The sequence below is a fragment of the Candoia aspera genome, chromosome 1 (genome assembly GCF_035149785.1).
Source record: "Candoia aspera isolate rCanAsp1 chromosome 1, rCanAsp1.hap2, whole genome shotgun sequence".
Taxonomy (NCBI): domain Eukaryota; kingdom Metazoa; phylum Chordata; class Lepidosauria; order Squamata; family Boidae; genus Candoia; species Candoia aspera.
This window is the reverse complement of record NC_086153.1, coordinates 22,416,759-22,433,862: the sequence shown is the minus strand read 5'-3', so window position 1 is coordinate 22,433,862 and position 17,104 is coordinate 22,416,759. Positions and strand designations below refer to the sequence as shown.

General features: G+C 39.3%; 1 protein-coding gene across 1 annotated transcript; it reads left to right on the top strand.

The window, feature by feature from the left end:
- The first annotated feature begins 1,514 nt into the window (after window positions 1-1,514).
- ESCO2 (establishment of sister chromatid cohesion N-acetyltransferase 2) lies at window positions 1,515-16,721 on the top strand. The gene is made up of 11 exons (XM_063300285.1): window positions 1,515-1,587; window positions 3,398-3,454; window positions 4,226-5,207; window positions 7,871-7,934; window positions 9,028-9,082; window positions 11,991-12,126; window positions 12,307-12,438; window positions 12,757-12,846; window positions 13,352-13,495; window positions 15,281-15,462; window positions 15,857-16,721. The coding sequence occupies exons 2-11, from the start codon at window positions 3,414-3,416 to the stop codon at window positions 15,987-15,989; spliced, it is 1,959 nt and encodes a 652-aa protein (XP_063156355.1). The 5' UTR covers window positions 1,515-1,587; window positions 3,398-3,413; the 3' UTR covers window positions 15,990-16,721.
- Window positions 16,722-17,104: the final 383 nt, after the last annotated feature.

Below are 17,104 nucleotides of genomic sequence, written 5' to 3'. Positions count from 1 at the left end.
CCTGGCTCAATCTTGAGTGCATTTTATATTGGAATCAGAAGTGTTGGGGAGACAAAAAGGGCGGTTACTTGGAAGTGCTCCTAGAGGTTATTGTATCCCAGGAGTTCTCTCTCTCTCCCATCATCTTTCTCTTGTTCTCTAGCATTAGACACTAAGATTTCCACCATTCTGGCTCAGCAGCTTTACTATTATCAGCATTGATTTGCAATGTTTTGCACCCAGTTCTTTGTACCTTTACCCTTGCAGCTTATGGCTATGTTGGTTAGTGATCTTATCTATATCTATACTACCCACATTATTAGTCAGAACATCTTCCCACATAAGGAATAATTCTTCCCTAGTGAAGCCCCACTCCTTTTGTTGGCTTTCCTGAGGCTCTGCTCACCACTTTTTGGTACGGAGGTGGGTGGGAGGAAGTAGATATTAAGCGCCAGCAATTTGATTCCTTTCTGTATTAAATGGAATTTGTATAGAAGTGGTTTGTTCCCAGATGTACTCCCCCATGCTTAATAAAAGGGTTTATTAAGTTTTTTGTGTGAACTCAGCCAGTGTGCTTTGTAAACCCTATTAAATAAATCACAAACCAGCTGGGGAAAACTGAACATTTGCAACCGCTTATCAAATCCAGATGTCTTTTCAACCAATTTCCTTCCATCAGCTAGCAAATACTTTTCTTCAAGGCCTTACTCTCAAGTAGGATTGCAACTTTTGTTAAAAAGTTTATTTCTATTTTAATCTTTATTGTAAACTGCCCAGAGTCCCCCCTTTAGGGGGAGATGGGCAGTGGCAAAACTTAATAAATAATTAAATAGGCCGCCGGTCTTTTGCCCCACTGTGTTTTCCCTGTTGTTGTATTTTCTTATGACAGTTTATTAGCATTGCAAGTGAGGTGGTACATATGCATTAGAAAAAGGGTAGAAATAGCGAACAAAGGAATAAATAAAGGGGGTCTCCTGGATTTCAGCGAGGCTGAGTTAAACCCGAGGTAAACCCGAGTACTATTAAACCAACATACGCTGAAAATGAACTTGCTACCGAGCAAGAAAGCAAAAAAATAAAAAAATGGTCGCATTTCTGTCTTCGTACGAGTCTGTCAAGTTAGCTAAGAGTGCCGACTGCCGCTAAGTGTAATGTTGGAGTAAGCAAATTGGCTTGATCAGTTTTCAGATGCTGTTTGTTGCCATCCAGCATGGATACGACACGCGGAAGTAGTTTCCTGCGCAAGGCTATATGCAACTCACTTCGAAATTACCAATGAAACTGGAGTTGAAGGCCAAAAGATAACATCCAACTACCTTGTACTACCGTTCTTACTACTATACTACAGTATACTTCTCCGCTCAGCTCTTGAGACGCTAGGAAGAGCGTGCGAAAGCTAAGCGTCTCTCTGCAGTTCTGAGCGTGCTAGCTTAGGCATTGGCTAGCAATTCAGCCAATTATCGTTAAGGAACGCAGAAACCGACCAATAGGAAATAAAGGAGGCTAAGGCGCGCGCGGGAGTAAATTTGAACGACGCAGTCCGTGTCTGAGGTGCGGAGTGGAGGTGTTTCGGGTTGGGATCTTTTTCTGCACTCTCTTCTGACTGAGGTATTGAGGTAATCAAAGATCGGCTTTTTCGGTATGGGGAAAGGGAAACGGGGATGGCATCAAAGGAGACAGGGAAGGGAACGGTTGAGAATCACGTCGAAGTACTTCCTTCCTGAGGTGTTTCCATTAGACCAACCGATCAGGGCTGCAAAAATCCGGATGATCGCTGGATGGCAACAAAGGGATGCTTTGCCGCACTGCTGCTATGTAGTGGCCGGCCGGATTTTTGCAGCCCTGGTCTCCTTGGAAGTCTGAGAAGAGATCTCGCGTGTTCTGAACCCCGGTCAGAGACCCCGATTTGGGTCGCGGGTTTCTTAGAAGCATCTTCACGTTCCTTGCTCTTTCCCCGTTGCTTTGACTGTTTGTTTCCTCGAAAAGGACGGGAAAGGAAACTTTGGTCAAGGTCCTCGGTAAGCCAAGCTCCCCGCATGAAGAAAACGAAAAGGGGAAAATGGGTAGGCTGGAAAGAGGCTTAGGCGGGGTGGGTGAACTGCTAAACATCTTCTGACAGCCTAGATTAGATCCTAAACGCCCCTCACCTTTACCTGGAAGCTCCGTAGCCCATGGGGTGATACCTGTCATAACAGAAAAAATCTGCTGTAGGCAAGGGGGTCCTGTTTGGGGAGTCCCTTTACATATGGTGTGGTCTGCAAACCTGTTTTCCACCCTGGAGATTTTCTGTTTTCCTCTGGTTTCCATGCTTGGGAATGGTCTTTCAGCTGCAGAAGACACATCTTTTTTTAGGTGCTTAATCTCTTCTGAATTAGACACCAACAATTGGTAAATTAACAGGACGAGAGAAATTAACATTATATACTTCAATGGTCACTAAAATTGTTATTACAAGCTGGACCCATTCTCCAGCAATTATACAAGGGTCTGAAAAACTTACCTTTTTCATACTTGAACAAGCATTTTAACCCAAGAATCCTGTTGAATGATTGTTTAGAAACCTGGGGTACATATACGTATTAGTTATAAGCTTAATTTCCTAATTTTCTGTACTGTTAAGCTACAACCTTATTCTCTATTATTCTGTAGCATGACATGAATATATATTCAAATCTGATTTTGCTTAGTACATATAGTAAGTAGAGTGTATTATTGGGTGAGTGAGTAGTACAATAGAAACATGAAGGCTTTCCAGAGAGTTTCCATGAGAACTCTGACATTTTTTTATATCTACTCAGCACCATGGTCCTTCTCACCCAGCAATTGCTTTAGATGTTTTGGACTATAGCTCCCACTGTCCCACTATGACAGCTGGAAAAAACAGAGGGTTGTTGTTCAAGGTATGAAGAGAACAACAGACTAGTCCCTTCTTACTGGTCCTCCAGGCTTACAGACAGATGTCATACTCAAGCCTATGACAGTGCTTTGTCAAAGAGCTAGTGTTTAACATACACTGAATGGAAAAATATCTGAAAAGTTAAAAGTTATGTAATGTGGAGTCAGACTATTGGTTTATTTAATGCTACTGGCTTCTGGATTCTTTGCACCATCTGTAGCAATGCCAGAGATTGAAGCTGGAATCTTCTGCTTGCAGAGCCAGTGCTTTACCATTGAAACCTTGTTTTGGCATGCTTACCTATATATTTAGCCAAGTGTGTGGGAACCACCATTAGAAGGAATAATGAATAGGCCAAATTAGCTGTCAGTCTGTAGGTGAAGGAGTTGGCAGTATAAATTGGCACAAGAAACAGGCAAGGAAAGACAAGTGAGATATGCAGACTCTTGTGCCAGCTTTGCTAATTTCAAATCTCCTACCAAAAAAACTGCACTTTCTAACACATACACTTCTGGCTTGTAGGCTCTTTACTCAGGTTATGGCAGCTGTTACTCCAAGAAGAAAACGCTGTTATAATAGGTGAGTTTTAATGGCCAGCTATAAGCATATACTGTATTTTATTTTCAGTATTTATTCTATTTGCATCCCACTATAAGCAAACAACCCTCAGAAGTTAATGCGATATGAATGAAAACAATTTAAAATACCCACAATAGGTATAAAAACTAAATAAGAATAAAACAACAACTCAGAGATAAAACAACTCAAAAATAAAAGCAGAGATGGCCCAATTTGTTTGAATGCCCTCTGGAACAGTCCTGTTTCTTCATCTTTCTGAATGCCCTCAGGGAGGGGGCCATCATGATCTCACAGGGAGACTGTTCCAAAGAACCTCTTAAACTTCTTGTTACTACAAAAGTATTTCAACATAAACTTGAAAAAAAATAGATATATGTGAATACCTTTCAATTTGCTTTGGAAAGCTACAAACCAGAATTGTAGTATACTGTATAAAGTCATGTATTATTAGGTACTTAAAACACATTAAACAGCAATAGGATCTTCATATTTAATATTTTACTGTCCAAATCACAAGGCAAAAATTGAGTTAAAATTAATGTTTCTCCTGTTTAGGGGGACGATGTTGAGATACCTCAGAATCAGTGATGTGAGTTTTTAATTCAAATTCAGTTTAAAAAAGAACATTAAATAGAAGTTTTGTTTTAACAAATGTCATAGATTCAAAAGTCTTTGAATAACAAACAAAAAAGTATTAATTTTAAGTTGTAATACTGTAAGATAGCTGAAGTAGTTCTGAGATATATAGAGTAAAATATGTACTTTTTATAGTTTACAGCTAGTACATGAGAATCCAATGAAAAGGTTGAGGATGGAATTCGCTGAAGAAGCATCTGCAGAGCACAGTTTTCTGTCTCCAACAAAAAAACCTTCTAGTTTCCAAGATAAAGAAAACCAGCACTTGCTCCAAAGGTCAACCAGCTTGGAAAAACTTAATACTTCACCACTGCAGACAGCAGATGCACCAAAAGGAAGATCAAATGCACTCCCACAGAAAACATCTCCAGTGTCCGGCGCTATGTATAGTTCCACTGTGTCTATCAGTTCCTTTTACAGTAAAGTAAATACATTTCAAAGTATACTCGAGAGAAAACAAGCAAATGAATGTAATCTGAATTCCAGAAATGATGATGCAAACTTACCTGTTGCTAACAAGACAGAAGTGGTACAGGCAAAGATTCAACACCTTAAAACTTCCAAGCGCCTAGCTGTTTCCAGGCAGGCCAAGACTTTATCAAGAAATACCAAAAAAGCTAAAATGGAAACTGCTGTACCCAAGCCTAAGGGGAAGGAGAATAATAATTATGCTGTAGAAAAGAAAATGGAAGGTCCTTCTAGAGTCCTAAGCATGAAGTTCAAGCCTGTGTTAAGACTCCAGACAGGGGCAGCATTTTTTGCCACTGGAAAGAAGTGGAACTGTGACTCTAAGAAGCTGTTTTCACCACGAAGATCTCTCCAATTTGTTAACAATACCACAGAAAGCAAGAAGCAGGACAGTCTTCTCACATATGCCAAAATGTGCTTACCTGCTGAAAGCAAAGCAGCTAAAAGTAGCAGGGAAGAAAACCAAGCAGATGTATCCCCCAAAGAGAGTCTTGATCCTGAGGATGGGAAGAGACTGGCATGTAATAAAAGTCACATTAAGGACCCTTTGTGTGAACTGAATCCATTACAAAATTCTGAGCTGCTTCAGATTCCTCAGTCTGGTTCCTCAGAGTCCCCAGCTCAGAAAGAAACTGATGCTGGGATACAGGTATGCATAATTTATGAAAATTAGTAATTTGTCTAGTATACACTAAGGTTTGGTTGAGAAGGGATTAAATTCCTTTCAAGATGCATTCCAATTCAATAAATATGTGATTTGTCGTACCGCATGTTTTGTCAAATTAGCATAAAGGCAAGATTTGCCTCTTGAAGAACTTTGGGGGTTATAATACATTGTCTGTAAACAGTCTGATATATTTGGAAAGGTCATATAATTTGTAGTTTATCAAAGATCTCAGGTTGTTAAGAATTTCAGAGTGTTTTGAAAGACCTTGCAGTCCTGCCTAATCTCAAGGACAAAGCATGTCATATATTTATTTTCAAAATTATGTGCTATCTTTTAGTTGAAAAAGCAGCTAAACTCAGTTAAGAAAATCAGAAATGATAAAATACATGCAATTAACACAAACTATGTTAAAACTGGCAAAAAAAAAAAGGTTTATCAGAGCTTCAGAAAAGAAATTGGAATACCAAAGCTGGATAGGTATCAATATCAAGGTTTTTAAAATTTATTTGTTTATTTATTTCATATGGCATAGCAGAATGCAGCATTGTTGCATAAAATCACAAAATATATAAAAGTGTATAAAATATGGGTCATTGGGACAATTATTTTAAAAACATGCAATACAAATGATGAATAAAATGATGAATAAATTATGTATGAGCAGTTACTAAAGTAACTAAGCCTATGGCCGGATATCTAGATCATTTAGCCATTGGACAGCAGTACCCTCAAGATGATGTAGTTCTTGAAGGGAGCCAGGAAATCTGAGGTGACGTTCCATCGCTATGTGATGTAAAATTTGCGGGACATTCCCACAGTCACAGTGCAATGTAGACTAGCCTCCTTGTGGTGCACCCCGGACAATGCACAGCTAAATAGTCTACATATTTTGGCTGCTGGACCTCAAGGATTTCCCAGCAAGAAGAAGCAGCATGAACACCAAAAATATCAGGTTAAACCTCTGGTATTACCATATTTATTTTATTATCCACATTCCTATCACTGCCCATCTCCCCCTAAAAGGTAAGCCTCTGTAAGATATAGCAAGTTTAAAGGTCCTCTCTCTGTTCTCCATGTACAATATCTAATTTCAGAACACAGAAATATTCCTGAGGGCCTCTGAACTGATGATTGTAAAGATATTTTCAAAAGTAGCCTTGATTACTAGGATTACTAAATTGTTGTCAGCAAGCTGTTTTGGATTAGAATAGGATTCCTCTTTCTCAGGCTTCTGGTCATTTTTTTCTAAAGGCTTGACCTGGGCTAGAGCAATGTCTAAAAATATGGCTCCGTTCATGTTCCTTTGGGCTCTTACCTATTGCATCCATCATTACTAAGAGTATTTGAGCTTGCCCTCTTGTTAATGGGATAATTCTTAGTTTTTATGACCAAACAATATTAGCTGGCTTTCTTCTCAGAGAACCCAGAATAAATAAAGGGGATTGGTCACTCTGTAGAATTAGCAGATAGAGAATTTTATCCAGCAATGCTCCATTCACAGAACACTTAAGATTCATGGCCAAGCCATAAATACATTTTAAAAAGATGACCCTTCCAAACACACATCACCTAACTTCTTCTCAGCTGCCCAATTTGCATGGCTGATTGTTAGATTTTAGCAAGATAATAGTAAATTAGGAAAATAATACTTGCATTAGGTATGTCTGACAAGTCCTTTTAACAGTTAAATAAGCAACGAAATAATCCAGATTCTCTGGCAACATTCTTTGTTCATACTCATAGGAAAGCCATTAACCAAACCAGTCACTTTAATCTATTATCTGTAGTCATATCCTTGCATCTTCTATACTATGATTTTACTTTGTTTTTCTTTATTAACAATGGTTTTTCAGTATTAGGATATATCTTTCTTCCTCTCAATACTCTGTATTCTCTATGGGACTGCTTTGGTCTGTGGGATATTATTGCATGATGCCTCTCTTGTACAACAAAAAATTGTCAGGAAGATCTCACACATGTTGGGAAGCACTTGAAAGGAGATGCAGCTTTCCAGTTTGCAAAAGCACAAGGGAAGTATTTTTGTTATTAAAACTCAGGCAAAGCATTTCAAAGGCATACTATATCAGAGCACCTGCAAGCATTTTCCCAGCCCTTGTAAACTCTCTTAATGCTTTGCATCCTCTGATTAACATTTGTAAAAATACATTCATCCCCTTAAAGCAGCCTTTCTCAACTTTTTGACCCTGGAGAAACCCTTGAAATACTTTTCGGACCTCAAGGAACCCCTGCATATTCAGGCTCAAATATAGGCCAGAAGTTACAAAACTAATATTTGTTTCATGTGCAGGCCTGTATATATGCATTAACATATACTAAACTAAAAATAATGAAATTTACCTCTTTAATGGGAAGTTGCCTGAATTTGAAGTAATGTTTTAAACAAATTGTGATCTCCCAGGGAACCCCTAGTGACCTCTTGTGGAACCCTAGTTGAGAAACCCTGACCTATAGTGTTCAAGGTCCCAACAGAATTGGCATTGAGGGAGACCTCAGTTTATATACTATTTGGGGATTGATCAGATATGAAAATCTGCTTTTCTTCTGTAAGGTAGCATACTTTTCAGTTCATCCCAAGGGGCGTATATTGGACATTCTTGTTCAAAGATCTTTGTTGTTTTTCACAGGTTTTGGAAGGAACTTTAAAGGAATCATCTGAAAGTACAAACAAATATAAGATTGCCTCTTCCAGTAAGTTATTTATAAGTGATCCGATAAATAGAGTTTATGAGTATTTATAGGGACCAGGATTGTGGAAGTGCAACCTTCCTGGTCCTCTCTGATCTCCCAGCAGCCATTGACGATGGCATTCTTCTGGACCACCTCTGCAGATTTAGAATGGAAGGCATCATGCTGTGATGGTTCTCCTTCCTGAGGGGGTGGTTCCAGCTGTGGGGTAGAAGAAGAGATCTGCCCTGAGGCCTCTACTTTGTGAAGTGCCTCAGGCTCTCTTCTCCACTGTTTTTAATATCTACATGAAACTGCTGGAGCAGTTCATCTGTTGACATGGGGTCCAGTATCAACAAGATGCTGATGATGCACAGCTATATATTCACAGCTATATATCTCAGCCCCAAGCCAAACAAATGATGCGATGGAAGTCCTGACTCAGTGCCTGGTGGTTGTAAGTATCTGGATGAGGAGAAACAGACTGAGAATGAATTCTTCCAAGACATTGGATTTGGGTTGGTGGGCCAAATTATTATAGGGAAATATCATCTTTGATTCTGAACTGAGTTGTAATCCCCCATTCAGAGGTGGTAACCTCACTGCTCAGGAGTTGCACTGATTGCCAGTTGGCCTCCAAGTGAAATTCATGATGCTGATTGTCACCTTTAAGGTCCTACATGCACCAGTTTATCTGAGAGACCACTGTCTCCCAATCTGATCAGATTGAACAAGGTCAACTCTTTCCAGATCTTGTATATCATCTGATGGGACTTTGGGAGCAGATATTTTCAGTCATTGCCCTCACACTTTGAAAATCCTTTGGCATGAAGACCTAGTTTCCTTCCCTCCTGGATTTCAGGAGAGCAGTTAACATTTGCTTGTACCATCTAGTGCAAGAGAAGGGCATGTTGTGAGTGAAGATTGGAATCCAGCAGATTTATGACTTTGTATGTTTTGTTTTTAAGATGTGTTAATATTTGGTGGTCAAGCCTGTCTTGATCCTTAAGTATAGCTTAAGTTCTTCCTTTTGAGGTCTGGGATACAATGTTATAAACAAAGCAAATGGAGTGGTGGATAGAAATTTTATGTATTACTCTTTTTCTTCCAATATCAGTTTTGGCAGACAGTGTTCATCCTTTATTCAGAACATCTTCCAGCAACAAAAAAAGGTATGTCGATTCTATAATATTCTCAATAATTACATATATGATGCAGATGAGGATTTTCCTGTATAGGTAGTCCTTGACTTATGACAGCAATTGGGACTGGAATCTCCGTTGCTAAGTGATGCAGTTGTAAAGCACGACCGCATTGCTTAGTGACAGCAATCCCTGCAGTCCTGATTACAGTTGTTAACTGAATCCCACAGTGATTAGGCAAGGCAACTTCCTGCCAGCTTCCTACAACCAAAGTCAGTGGGGATGACAACAGGAAGTTGCAAGTCCCAGGCAGGTAAGTGGCTGCTGCTGGGTGGGGGAAGGAGTGAGGGGGTGCGAGGGAGGGTCAGAGAGGGAGTGCGAGTGGGTTGTGAGAGGCGTATGGGCGCAAGGAGGGTGCACAGGGGTGTGTGAGTGGCTGGCACAATGAAAGCGCAGAGGGGCTGGGGAGAGTGCGTGGGTGGGGGAGACTTACCCCAGCGACTTGCAACCTTCCCTGCCAGCTTCCCCACTGACTTTCTGGGGAAGCTGGCAGGGAAGGTTGCAAATGGCAATCATGTGATCGTGGGGTACTGCAACCAGTTGTAAGTGCAAACTGGTTGCCAAGCATTCAGATCGCGATCACATCACCATGGGGGTGCTGGGATTGCCAGAACTCTGATTGTAACCACCATTCATTTAGTGCCATCATAACTTTGAAGGGTCACTGAATGAATGTTTAAAGGTTGAGGACTATCTGTAGGTTAAAGCTGAGTATTGTAGAGGGTTCAATGTGTCAGTCCTATGAGCTAGACCAGATCAGGAAACTGATTCCCCAGGAAGACTGGAAATATATTTTATTGAGATTAGCTATAGTAACAAAATCTTGCGAATCTGCCTATGTTTTCTCTAATCTCCCTTTAATATCCCAGAGAATCTGAGTCTCTTTCCATACTCTCTCGCTCTTTCCCCCTAGGCTATCCTATGCTTCAGCAGCTGTTGTTGAGCTAACAACTTCTAGATTCCTTCTCCAAGATTATCTCCGTGGCTTCCTACAATGTTGTAGAAAGTCTCTGCTGTCCTAATTACATTATACTGTTATTGAAATAATAAGTAATAGCATTTTTGCTACCTAATTAGCCATGTTGTTGGCATCACAATTCAGGTTACAAAAGGACAAAGATTCTTTGCTGGATGCTCTTGTCCTTGAGTAATCCTAATATGAATATTGCTGCATCTGAGGAGCTGTGCTAATGAACCAGATGATGCTTCCATATCGAAGTATAAGTTCATAGGACCAGCAAAGCCCTCTTATTTAGAGGGCAAAACAAATAGAACATTGTATGGCTTAATTACTACAACCCTTGGTTTTGTTAATCACTCTAAAAGTAGAGAAAACAGTACTTTCTATTAATATTATATAGGCATACCACATTTGGGCTGCAAAACTCTGGACAAGTACTAGTTGGTGGTAAAGAATTTTTGCTTAAAAAATTATTGTAAAAATAATATACAAATATTTCAAACAATATGATGATAGAATAAAATATTAGGATTCATTAGATTAACAGGATACTCTGCCCAATGTACTGACTATTCTATAACCAGTGAAAACATGCCTTGAAGCATTTTTGTAACATCTCAAAAAAATAAGATTATTGAGAGTTTTCCTGCTGCCTTATATGCCATTGTATACAAAGAGCCAGTGTGATTAGAGTGTCAAACTAGGACTAAAGAGGTGCCTTTTGGAATTCCAATCCACTTGGTGTCCTTTGGCCACTGTGCATCTCAGCTTAAACTATCTCACAGGACTTGTAAAAATAAAATAGAGGAAATAACTACAGGAATATTGTGCAGGTAGTCCTCAGTTAATGACCACTCATTCAGTGCTGAATGGTGGTACTTACGACAGGTCCTTGGAGTTCTGGCTGTTCCAGCATCAGCGTGGTCATGTGATCGCGATCCAGGTGCTTGGCAACCAGCCCACACTTAGGATGGTTGCAGCGTCCTGCGGTCACCATTTGCAACCTTCCCTGCTGGCTTCTCACAAGCAAAGTCAATGGGGAAGCCGGCAGGGAAGGTCACAAGTCGCTCCTGTAAATCACTCCTGCTCCTGCCACTTTTTCTCCTGAGGAGCCCAGCTATGGAGTTTGAAATCCCAGGGATCTCATGCTCCATACTGCCTGCCTACTCACACTCTGTAGCACGCACCTGCCCAGCCATGCCCATGCCATGCCATAGTGCCCTCCTGCACTTGGCAGCAGCCACCCTCCACCAAGCCTCACTAACTGCCAGCCTGCTTGCAAGTCGCCTGGGACTTACAACTTCCTGCTGGCGTCCCCACTGACTTGGTTTGTCGGAAGTTGGCAGGAAGTTGTCAGGAGGTCCTTGCTTAACAACCTACAATTCTTGCTTAACGACAGCAATGGGGATTGCCAGGATTGCCGTTGCTAAGCGATGCAGTCACATGACATTGTACTTTACGACCACATCGCTTAGCGATGGAAATTCCAGTCCCAATTACTGTTGTTAAGCGAGTACTACCTGTATTTGAAGGGAAGGTGTTAGAATTCATGTTCACAGTATCATTCAATTGAGCAAGTAAGCAATCGGTTATTTTCCTGTTATGTTTTAGACCTTGACTCTTATCCCAGTCAGCATTGACCAATATCAAGGGTTGTGGGATGTGGGAGTTGTCCAAAGTTTCTGGGGAGCGCTAGATTGCCTATTCCTGCCCTAGTGGACTGATTTCTTAAATGTAAGAGTTCCACGTTGCAACATTCAAAATTAGCATTTTGAATTGTTCACAGTGTTATGGTGGCTTCTGCTGGGAGATAGTCTGACTTCTTGGCCTTGTTCATCAATGTTAGTCTTAGGAAATTAAATGTCCATATATTCTTTATGAATCTTTATTGGTAAGGTGCAAATATCTTAGTTTCAGTCCACAGACTCTTCCAGGTGAACAACCATCATCACATGTGGAATTGAGTCCAGTAAGACAGAAGTCTCCTTCCAAACTAAGAATCAGCAAGAAGACAAAAGTACTGACCAAAGGCTTGAAAGATCAAATGGTCATTGTGAGTATACTTCTTTCAGTTTATTAGTGCTGTGATGGCAATTGTAACATCATTTACAAAGCTTCCAGACATGCCATATTTTGTTTCTGTATGTGCATATTAAAGTGATAAAGAGGTATCTCATATATCCTAGACTGGAGTGGACAAAATGACATATTGATGCTCTCTGTGCTTTTACAGGATGCTGGTCAAAAACATTTTGGTGCCACCACCTGCAAATCATGTGGCATGGTTTATTCAGCTGCCAATCCAGAGGATGAAGCATATCATCTCCAGTATCATCAAAGGTTTATTGAGGGAATAAAATACGTGGTAAGACAGAAGTTAGATACACCACAGTCCCTTTTGTGATTTAATATCTGGGAACATGATCTGGAGTCTGGACAGTAGAATTCCAAGGAGTGTAAGCATAATGGCTAATGGGAACAAATGCTATCTAAGGGAATTGACTACTCTGAATGCATACTCCAGCAACCTTTCTGTAGTATTTGTATGTTACCATAGAAAATAACTGGAACAACTAACTTAAACATTTTTTGTATTGTTCTAAGAGACTGCTCTTTTTTCAATCAGCATAACCTATTAATCTAAATCTGTTTTCCATATTCCTTTTGCTCTTTTTTTTGATAGAGCTGGAAGAATGAACATGTAGTTGCAGAATTCTGGGATGGAAAAATTGTCTTGATTCTGCAGAATGATCCAAAACATGTCATCAAAAAGGTTCAGTGCGAGGATTTTTCTAATCTTGTTCCTCTTGTTTGTCTTAAAGCTTATCAGTTTCAGGATTGTTCCATAATTCTTACATTTTAAGGGGAAAATGTGTGCATACAGTATTCTCAAATGTTGAGTAAATAACTCTCAGGCTCCCAGGTTAAATGCTCCTGTAATTTAAGATTTCTTTCGTAAAGGTAACACTGTTTCCATTTTTGAGTAATTTCAGAAATTATCTTTTATTGTTAAATACATTGCTCGGTTTGAATTTTGAAAAAGTTATGAACAAAATAGGTTGTGTTCAGATTTTAGGAGCAACTTTCCAGCCATCTAATTTGTGGTGTTAACAAAATAGCCAATGCTTACTACTTTCCAAAATCTTGGTAGCCAGATAGAATTCCAGCAAAAATGTCTCTTTTGATAATTCTATAATTAATTGCTCCTAGATATGTTCTTGTTGACACCCATCTGATTAAGTAACTAAATTACTGTGGTTTTTTTTTTTCTTATATAGGCTGATGATGTACGCAAACTTGTAGATAATGAACTTGGGTTTAAACAAGTAGTGCAGACTTATCCATCACAAACTAAAACATACTTGTTTGTATCCAATGAAAAAAAGATAGTTGGCTGCTTAATTGCAGAGCCAGTCAGGCAGGTGAGTAATTTGCATTGTGGAATGAAAAATCTGGTTCAAAGAAATACCTTTGTTCTGAAATGGGTGGGCAAACCCAGAACTGTTCAGATTGTGTTGGTAAAGTTCAGTGGTTTAACTCAGATCCTTTTAAAATGTTTTAATTTTAAACATAACCTTAAACCTTATTTAAAATACAAAACATGCATCAAATAATACTAGTAAGATGTTAATTGTTTCAAATAACAAGAAGAAATAGTATTATCTTGAATTTTTAGGCATGATTTGAGGTTTTCATAAGAAAATAGCACGGTATATTTATATCTACAGTATACACACACCCAGGTAATGGAAAGCTAAGTAATGCTTCTACAGTAGGTTTTTATGAGCTTTCGAACAGTAATAATTGATATCATTCCAATAACCTGTTTCCTGATTGGATCAGTAAATTCTAGGGAAAAAAATCTAACTTTTCTAACAACATACACAGAATAGAGAAGATAGAGCTTCATAGTCCCTTGATGTTACCAGGATGCATGCCATTCTAACAAACTGCACCCCAAAGAAATCTTTCTAGTAACTTCAGTCAATTATTTGCCCCTTTTCTGTTCTATGCAATTTTCTTAGTATCAGTTACTCCGGATTTGTTCCAGCAACCTTCCCTACAATTTTACATTTCTTTAAAAAACCAAAGCAAATTTGTCATTATTTCTCTCAGAATTCTTGATGTCAAGTACAATTATTACTTTACTACTTATCACTCCAATTAGTAAATAATGATGTGTTAAAACATTTGATACTGTTTTCAGGGAATTGACCTACCTAGTTTCTGACTGAGGATGTCTTACTGGGCAATGCCAACTGCTTTTAACTTTCTGAATCCAACTATTAGTCCAGGAAAGAACAACATTTCTTCTCTCTTCAAGAGGTGGCTGCTGCTTTTACAGCAATGCTGCAGCTGCTTCTGGGTTGCCCACATTTCTCTGGGAAATCAGGAGATCTGGGCACCTGATAGAAGGAAATTTAAGAATTCTGATCCCTTGCTGTGATCAACAGCTCTGAGTTTTACTAAGTAGTATCAGTGAATAATAATGGGCAAATAATCCTTGCAGATTTTATTCCATCCATATTCAAGGGTTCTTTGGCAGAGAGGTAGGATTATCTTTATATGACAAATGTTCCTTGCAGTAACCATCTTGGTGGGGGGAGGTAGTGTCTACTGATTCACTCAGTTGAAGTCAGTAAGAAAGGGTATGCATGTTTTTGCATGGATACAAGAAGCAGATCTCTTATTCTGGATCCTTGCAGTACTCTCCTATACTATGATAGGAAGAGAAAGGTTCCAATACAAGAGAATATCTGTAGCCCAGGGTTGAACTGTGGAGTCCTTGGTGCTATCTGAGCTTGGCTGTTTGCTTGCAGACATTTCATTACCCAACCAGGTAACATCATCAGTGCTCCCAGTTTATATATACAGTAGCTTGCCCTGCCAGTGTTGGTGGGGGTGTGGTTTTTTCCTTGGTAGTTCCTTGATTAGGGTATTACCTAATTGCCTAGTTCGTTGATTAGTATATTACCTTAATCATGAAACTACCAAGGAGACAGACAAGCAGAAAACAATACCCTAATCAAGGAATTATGTGTCCTTGTAGATTACTTCATAAAGAGTTGGGATACTTCGGTAGATGCAGCCCAAGCAACATGTGCTATATCAAATTTGGACAGCAAATGTGTTCCTTAAAGTCCTGTAAGAAATCCTGTAATGCAGGTTTGTTACTGTTTAAGGTAACCCTTCCTTCTTTTCCACAGGCTTTTCGAGTGCTTTCAGAGCCTGAAACAGTGGAGTCCCCTACTAAAAACAGCCTAGAGCATCAGCGTGCCTGGTGCTGCTCGACAAAGCCAGAAAAGGTCTACTGTGGGATTAGCCGAATCTGGGTATTCAGCCTGATGCGGAGGAAGTGCATTGCCAGCCGTTTGGTGGACGTGATGAGGTAAGGAAGTAGTGCTGGGTCCAGTCTGAAAATTTTGTGACCCAAAATATGGCACAACAATCTTATTTTCAGATACCCTTTTCTTGGAATATTGGTGTTTTCCAGCTAGTTATAAAGAAGGTATACATTCATGTTCAATGAAGCCAGTGTTAGGGGCATGGTTGCACATGCCACATATAGCAGAGGGCTGAGAACACCTTGGACATTGGTGCTTTCCTCTAATTACTCATTTTATTCAGCTAAGAACTAGATGAGATCATTTCCTTTGATTGCATTTATTTTATCAACATAATAGTTATTTAAATTTTTATTAAATAAATATAATAAACCTAAATAACCACAAAAGGAGAATTGGATTTTTATTCTACATTGATACTTTTAATTTTTCTTCCAGGCAAACTTTTTCATTTGGCTGTTACCTAAGCATCAATGAAATCGCCTTTTCAGATCCGACACCAGATGGAAAACTATTTGCAGCAAAATATTGCAAAGTGCCCAACTTCCTCGTTTATAATTTTATTAGTTAAGACCAGATTGGTTAAAGTGCAAATTGGAGTTAATGAGCCCTTCTCTTCTTTCAGCAAGGGCTCGTTTTACAAAATGTGGTTATTGCATTGTTTTATGCTTTAATGTGATAACATAAATTTGAATTAGTAACATACCAAGTGTGCATTTGGTCTGCGAATTGCTTTGAAAAAGTTAATTCTAGAAGTTAAAAACTTCTGAAGCTGATTATAAAATTTAGAGTGTGTAAGAAAAGAACTATGGCTCCTAGTTGCTCTAGCTCTTTATTTCTACTGCCTCCAGTGTGTTTTTATACTTCTGGCAGATATGCTGGTTTGCTTGCAGATTGATGACTAGGTTTAACAAAAGAAACTCAGTGCTGAGACTGAATAAACAGGGATGGAAAATGTGTGTTGAGCTACAAATCCCTGAGCTAATTTCCAGCATCTTCTACCAATAATTATGCTGGCTATGGCTGCTCAGCTACACCTGGAGGGCCATAACTTTTATAGACTCGGAGGAGATAGTGTAGGAGGTATTCTAATGCTGCTATGAACTAAGATACGAGCTAAAATTTTAAAATTATTTTTGCACGTGTTAGTGGAAGCACAACACAGACTAGTTTTTGAAGCTCTAAAGCTTTGGAGGTGACTGCAGAAGGTGGGTAGGCTATGTCTGACAACTACTGCAATTCTTGCACTAAACACTGCTGGACCAAGTCTGTTCAAATAAATATTTTTGTGTATTAAGCATTATTTGGTATATGTGTAGTAAATGTTTGCTTACGAGATTTATATACCGTCCCAATCTATCGTCTCTGGGTGGTTGACCATAAAAAGTGGACTTGCTAGCTCATCTTCTGCGTCCTTTATGATCAAATGTGCTTTTTATATAACCTGCCTGCTAGCACACACAAAAGAAATGTAGCAAATTGTAGAATCTATAAATCCAAGTGTTAGCAAGTGGCCTTCTTGACTGAATAAAAATACTAATACTATAGCCTTCTGTAAGTGGCTATCCCTCAGTTTACGGCATAACCGCCCAGAGTCCCTCTGGTGGGAAGAGATGGGCAGTGACAGATTTGATAATTGATTTGATCCACACAGCCAGACTGGTTCTATGGGTACCCAATGATATT

What these genes read in the sequence shown, in the direction of transcription:
- ESCO2 (XM_063300285.1), top strand. Translation starts at nt 3,414, where the DNA reads ATGGCAGCTGTTACTCCAAGAAGAAAACGCTGTTATAATAG. An exon ending in TCTTCCAGCAACAAAAAAAG is followed by an intron (nt 9,083 to 11,990) that starts GTATGTCGATTC and finishes TCTTAGTTTCAG; the next exon opens with TCCACAGACTCTTCCAGGTG. An exon ending in CGTTTGGTGGACGTGATGAG is followed by an intron (nt 15,463 to 15,856) that starts GTAAGGAAGTAG and finishes TTTTTCTTCCAG; the next exon opens with GCAAACTTTTTCATTTGGCT.